Source organism: Barbus barbus, assembly GCF_936440315.1.
Source record: "Barbus barbus genome assembly, chromosome: 4".
Lineage (NCBI taxonomy): Eukaryota > Metazoa > Chordata > Actinopteri > Cypriniformes > Cyprinidae > Barbus > Barbus barbus.
In genome coordinates this window covers 40,844,303-40,851,391 of record NC_136732.1, presented here as the reverse complement: position 1 = coordinate 40,851,391, position 7,089 = coordinate 40,844,303, and the positions used below count along the sequence as shown (strand labels likewise).

General features: G+C 36.6%; 1 protein-coding gene across 2 annotated transcripts in view; it reads left to right on the top strand.

Annotated features, from left to right (window-relative positions):
* Positions 1-5,796, top strand: part of LOC306863800 (uncharacterized protein) — a 178,284-nt gene extending 172,488 nt beyond the window's left edge. Inside the window, exons 1-8 of one of the 2 annotated variants that reach the window (XM_079407350.1) lie at positions 2,358-2,915; positions 3,045-3,581; positions 3,874-3,949; positions 4,278-4,552; positions 4,655-4,786; positions 5,286-5,365; positions 5,501-5,581; positions 5,660-5,787. In XM_079407350.1, the coding sequence (XP_079263476.1) occupies positions 3,384-3,581; positions 3,874-3,949; positions 4,278-4,552; positions 4,655-4,786; positions 5,286-5,365; positions 5,501-5,581; positions 5,660-5,768 (951 nt within the window). In that variant the 5' untranslated portion in view covers positions 2,358-2,915; positions 3,045-3,383 and the 3' untranslated portion in view covers positions 5,769-5,787. Of the gene's footprint in view, positions 1-2,357; positions 2,916-3,044; positions 3,582-3,873; positions 3,950-4,277; positions 4,553-4,654; positions 4,787-5,285; positions 5,366-5,500; positions 5,582-5,659 lie in introns of those variants that run through there. The other variant, XM_079407351.1, reaches the window with a different exon arrangement.
* The last annotated feature ends 1,293 nt before the right edge of the window (positions 5,797-7,089 follow it).

Sequence of the window (7,089 nt, the reverse complement as noted above, 5' to 3'; positions counted from 1 at the left end):
TCTTGCAAAGCCAACCACCAACTCTCAACAGTCCATCTTCAAGAATGGGTTTAAGCTTATAATTAGTACTATCTAGAGGTCTTCACGGAGGACCCGAGACCCGACCCGGGACCCGTACGAGTTCGGGTCTATAGTTTAAATGGTCAGCCAGATCCGGGTCGGGTCCCAATGTATTACTTCGGGTCCCGGGTCTGTTTAACATTGTGTGTAATGCCCGAGTCGATCAGAGAATGCCAGACCCGACAGTGATCAGTGTTAGTCAGCATGCGTAACTTGCAGTTTATAAAATTAGGATGAGAAAAATAAAATAAGACACACTTTACCTCAGCCGCCAGAAGCAGAGCATGGGCGGAGTTACTGTAGTACTGCAAGCGGACAGTGATCATGGATTCCTTCATGAGTGACGTAAAAAAAAAAATGCAAATGTAATCTACGATTTTCATGCTCTTGTCGTTTAATTTGCAATTCTAGTTCCTTTAATTTAAAAAGAAGCAAAGGGTCTGATAAGGGTATTTAAGTATTTTTTTAGTGCATTTAAGTATACTTTTTTTTCACCTGGGTTTTCCTCCTGCAGATCAGTTGACTTGTCCTATAGTCTACAATTTGATGTGGTTCAGTTCGTAAATGTAGATTTACAAGCAAATCAAAACCAGCTCCAATTGCGGTTAAACTTTTTTGACTTTACTATAGGCACGCATCGCTGGATTGTTGGTTTTAACGTGCTAGTCTCTTGAACAGATCGATAATAAAATGCAATGTCCATACCTTTGAAAATAAAAGCCATTTATTGTCCATTTCTTTGATCAAATAAACAGCAAACAACAAAAATAAAGAACAATCCATTCAAGTCCATCACAGTCAAAAAAGTTTTTTTTTTCTTTTTTACTTTCTTCGGCGCACACCTCTCTTCTTCTTACTTTATTGGCGGCTCACGATCACAAATTGAGCATTGCCACCATCTCTTGAAGCAGTGGATCAGAGACTTGAGTCCCCCTTACCCCAGACCTATCAGGACCCCAGCTTTCAATATCACTGCGTGTTCAGCTCCTCCATCTACAGCCCAAGCCCCTCCCAGCCCAGAGAAGAGGAATAGCAATAACAGCACTAATAATAATAATAATAATAATAATAATAATCTATATTCTGTGAATTAACTGAGTCCTTTTCAGAAATTGTATTAACAGACTATTTAGTTTAATATGTAAGAAAACAGAGTTTCTGCAGGTTTTATGAAGGTTAAGACATTTTTAAGACCAAAGTACAGCAAATCTGAGGAACAAATGAGAAAAACACAAATATGTTCTGTAGAATATAAATGTATGGAGAGAAACACAACGAGTTTTATTAACGCCACAAGCAGAGTAGAAACAGTGCTCTCTACAAGAACAACACAATAGAGATATTACAAAAAAACAATGATTCTATTACAGACACAAATAAAGACACACACACACACACACACACACACACACACACACACGCACACACACACACACACACACACACACACACACTCACACACACATACACACACACACTCACACACACACACTCACACACACATACACACACACTATAATACTGTAGTAATTGTGCTGTTCTTGGCAGATATATGGCTGTTCTGCAGATATAATGTCTGATTTTGAACTGTTTAATACATGTGATCTCATTATAACAATGAAATTAATGGTTATGTCCATTCATAATTTAGCTTGTAATCAACAAATAACTTGTTAATGATGACAAATAATACACAGAAACATTACAGCCATGTTCATTCATAATTTGGTGTGCAAACAAATCCTGATGAACTATAGTAAATAAATAAAGTTTGGAAACAAAGAAAGTGCACTAAAGTGATTTCAGTATTAACGGTAAACTGATGATAAAGTATCTTATCTTTGATAAATCCGCTGAGAACGCCTTGAATTTATGGAGTCAAAATAGGGCCATATAGATCTGCAAAATAAAACAATGTTTTGCAAACAAAAAATATGTTTTGCAAAAAAAAAAAAATGTTTTGCAAAAAAAAAATAGAGTATTGAGAAAAAAAAAGCTTTTTTGCAAGTAAAAAAAAAATTGCAAAAGAAAAGTTAACCACTGAGAGAAAAAATAAAGTTTAGCAAAGTAAAACTTCAGCAGCATTGACTTTGCAACACATATTTCCCTTTGCGCCGCTCCTTTAAATCCGCGTTTCAGTCATCCGTGCCTCTGCGGCGCAAGCTTTCCTTTGCGCTTCTTTTTTCTTTGCGCCTCGCTTTGTGTCCCTGATTTGACGTGGGGGAGGGGTCAAGAGGTTGGGGTGTGTACAAGGGACGAAGGCGCGTCCTTCTCGTTACGTCATCAGCGCGAGCCCCAGACCGAGTGAGTGGATCGATCGAAATGGCGGAGCAGAGACATGCGGGTGATGGATCACAGGTATGTATTATTGATCGCTTTCTTCAAGTTCGCTAGATAGACCGATAACTATATGTAACTATGTGTATCAACGCGTTTGCTCAAGTTAAGTAAGTTAGAGATCAATTAATGCGGTTAATGTGGCGATTAGCTAATCGCCGACGCAACGTTAAGTGTGTCGGCGGCTGTACATTTCTCTCAATATGCACACCTTTCACGTTGTTTTATAATTAATAAATAATAATTATTATTCTCCACGTCCTAGTTGTATTATGGACTATAAACGATGCCAAATGTGTCTCTCAAAATATACTGTAAATTGAAAACAAATAATACAAAACAAATCCCTTGTATGTGCAAACATAATTTGAAATAAACCTCTTTCTGATTCCGAACAAGTTGATTTATATACAGTAGGTCACATCCATATAGACTATGTTTAAAAGCTGTGATGTTAATATGATACATTGTTAATGCACTTATTCTAGATCAGTTGTGTGAAACTCAATTCCTGGAGGGCCACAGCTCTGCACAGTTTAGCTCAAACCAGCTCCAACCCACACCTGTTTGGAGGTTTCTAGAAATCCTGAAGATCTTGATTAGCTGAATCAGATGTGTTTGATTAGGGTTTGAGCTCAACTGTGCAGAGCCGCTGCCCTCCAGGAACTGAGTTTAAAACCCCTGATCCAGATAATCCTATATGATGTTGTCATGACATATTTAACAGAGAGAATATTCAGATGTCTGTACAGCTGCACAGAATTTAATAGGTCTTCTGACCCAAAGCCTTGGTCAGATTCAGTCAGCTCAGGGTCAGCAGCAGCAGCCACAACAACGACAGCAGCCTCCTGCTATTTCTCAGCCTCGAATAGAGCAGGATATGGCCAGATATTGCCGCATCCACATCTAATTATCTTAACAATTGTCTTTTGAATGTTTAATATTATAATTAACATTGTTTTATTATTTGTAGATCTTTTCCTGGGATGTTTAAAAAAGCAAAGAAAACTCCAAATCCACAAATACATGTGAAAGCCACACCTTGGAAACCATTTGCTGTTTCCATATATTTAATGAGCAGCAACACTGACACCTCACCCACACCTTCTGAAGAGCTTGAACTACTCCAGGCCGGACTAGGAAAACGGGTGATTACAATTTCATCCAATGTGAACCATTCGGATGTAAGTTCATTTTATAGTACAATCTAATTTGTTAGTTTGTGCCATCTGATTTTAGAGCAGGATTATTTCTTTATCACCCTGCGAATAATATATAATTAACTGCTTCAAAGTAATATTCCACTTTCAAAACATGCTGAGATGAATGAACATAATTTGCTTAAACATAGTAAAATGTGAATTAGTATGTATAAAAATGACAAACAAATGCATGTAAAATTTTCAATGTGATAAAGATTGTTTTTACTTTGTATGGTTGTTTGAGAACCCTTGTTCTGTTTCATGTTTATTTCAGTTATGCAAGCTCCTTGAAGCTGAATTTCCAAAGATGAAGTCACTTACTGGAGGGTGGTTACTTTATAAGGCACCAGGTATGCTGTACTGTCAACCAGAACAGACACAAACATGAATATCTGAGTAGAGTATACTGTAGTGTAAGTAATTTCCATAGGTAGTTATTAATTGAACATTTCCCCTGGCATTCTAACCTTAAATCCCAGGCTACATCCTTTTTTAATAATAGTACACAGGGAAGTGTTAATAGAATATGGGAAGCACTGTTTTTTGCACTGTGTTGTAAGTTTTTTTTTTTTATTTTTTTTTTTTAAAAGCACTTCGCTTTTAGCTACAGTATAAAGCCCAATTATATAGTAAAGACCTTTTATTGCTGGATTTGTTAATGTGTTTTTAAATTGTCAGGTGGGAATGGAAGAAGAAAGCTTACTGTTGTCCCTCCAGACTCAGAGGGTTATACAGGCAGCCTTCTCAAAATGGCTACCACCGCTGGAAGAACAGCACTGTATATGGTCCCTCTTCAAGATGAGTTATGTCTTGATCCACTGCCATTCTCAGCAGAAGAGTTTGCAAAGATGCCAAAGGTTGAGTGTCGTACTTGTAAAACCACAATGCCACTACCAGTTTTGTACTTGCATGTTAAATCTTGTGGTGGCTGCACACAGTCAGCTAATGATGAGGTATGTTGTTTACACAATGACATTTTTTAGTAGAATTTATTATAACATTTTTCAGTTAAGTTTTCTTTTAGGCAGAATATATATCTCGTTTTGTCATTTCAGACTACTGAAGATGATGATGTAAAAGTAGTTTGTGAGATTCCCAGAGCAGTTACCCCTACAGCCCCAGCTTCTACACCTACACCCACCACTTCAATACAAACTTGTTCTCCTACACCCACCACAAGTTTTGAGGTGAGCTAAATGAAAATGCTGTTTTTAATATATTCAAAATATTTGAGAATACATTTGCTTTTAATTTAAGTGCATAAGGACCGGTGCAGTTAGTAAAATGGTAATGTATGGTATTTTCTTTGTAGTGCCTTATTGTCAAGCACTTTTGATTAATTGATTGTAATTATACTGTCTCTCATTGGTACATAAAGACCATTTTGCAAGAGGTAAATAACACTGGTTGAGAATGCCCTATTTTTATAGTTTTCAAACTATACACAAATGTTAGAAGTCAATACAAAAAACATTCTGATTCAGTTCTAAATGTTTAGTAAATTGTAAAGTTAAAAAAAACTGAAACAGCGAGTGCTTGTTTAGATCTTGCAAAATACTTGGTGACCAAAGTATTTAAAGTGACAAATTAAACAAATAACTTGATTGGAGTTTGGAAATAACCAATTGTGTTTTAATTGGGATTTTATTGTATAATACTTAATCAGTTGTCCTTTTGCCATTATAGGATGAGGGACAGTGTCCCATTTGTTTAGACACATTTTCACAGACAGAGTTGCCCATGCATGCAAGCGTTTGTGGAGATAGGTAATTTTTAATGATTTGAAAAGTTATTTCATTTACAGACATTTAATAATGTTATGTATTAAAAACATGTTTTAAGTGTTATAACGTGTTGTAAATGTTATAAGAAGTCAATCTAACCATTGGGTATATACTCAGTATATTACAGACACTGGATTATGAGAGCAGTCCTCCGTGTGGCACACCAGTACAGCAAAACCAAGGCCCAGACATGAAATGGTACAGTTTATTTATTACATTTTAACAACCCTGAGACATCAGAATTCTTTACTAATCTTTTTTTTCCTGTTTTTATAGTCCAGATGATGTATTGTGTTTGTTGGCAAGAAGGGTAGATGACAGCAAGGATTTCAAGATCTGTGTTTCTCGAACTGACTTCTATCAAAGAGCTATGGTGCATGTATAATAAATCATTTTTAAGGATTAAAAATATCAAAAAAATCTTGGGCATTACTTATATTCCTTCATACATTTTCAAAGAATTTAAATAGAATTAGAAAACACAAACTCACAAATAATGACTTCACATAATGTAATGTGATCACAATATGTGATATTTTCACAGAAAGGGTCACATATACTTTTATCAGTAGCATTACATCAATGGCTTGACACGCATGACATACCTTATCAGCTTCTGGTTTGTGTCTACGTGAACAACATGAAGAGGGCCCTTGATGGAATAAGTCCTTCTGACTACATATCTCAATTGTGTAATTCTTGCAAGTATTCCAGCAGAGTCCACTCGATGCATGGAATCCCAAACTCTTGTCCATTGCACACGATGACCCAAGGCTTGTAAGTGTCCCTTCATCATTCTATGGCCTAGGTGTGGACTTTTAGCTTTGATTGATCTCACTAGGTTGTCAAGTTCTTCATCTGTGATTTTACTGTAGGTGTCCTTTAGAGAAATGCCATACTCAGTGAGGCGACGTTTGATTGTCCTTGTTGACACACCAAGAAGCTCGGCAATACATGGAACAGATAGCTGCATATTAACTAGGTACTGAAGATGTTCTCTGGAAATAATAAACTTTGGGGGCCCCTTACCTCCAAATTCCACTTCAAGGGCAGTAACAGGTTCATTGTTATTGTCAATATGCCTATCCACTGTGTTTTTCAAGGTTGACAGTTCGCCAAGGAGTTCCTCTGGGACTGAAATTTGATCATAGACTGATGAAATGAAGAGAAGCTCATGACCGCATAAAAACTGCAAATAATCTAAATCTAGGGGTAGGCGACTCATTGTATCCTGCAGTTTGGATAGCAGTCTTTCCATGATCATCCTTCCCAGCTGGTGACTTGTGGCATCATTAGGTCCATGGACCTAAAGATAAGAATTTATTTGATTAAATGTATAAAAAATTATTTACAAATTGATATGCGAGTCAGCTAAAGTTAAAACACCCTTAGGAGTTTGGCTGGTGTGTGTGTGTTGAGTTCTGTGCATGCATCTGTGTGTGTTTTGTGCACGATTGTTTCTTATTTGAGTGTTTTCACGATTCTGATCAGTAGGAAATGCTGCTCTATGTAAAAGCAGTTCGAGTTTGGGTCACTTATAACGTGCATTTGAAAAAGCAACACCAGTCGAACATCATCATCATTATTATTAATATACTTTATTAAAATACCTGAGAAGGTTTTAGGAATATTGATAAAATGATGTCCATATGCATTTCCTATAACTAGTTATGTGTGTTATTGTCTTCCTCTACTGTGCGTATTTT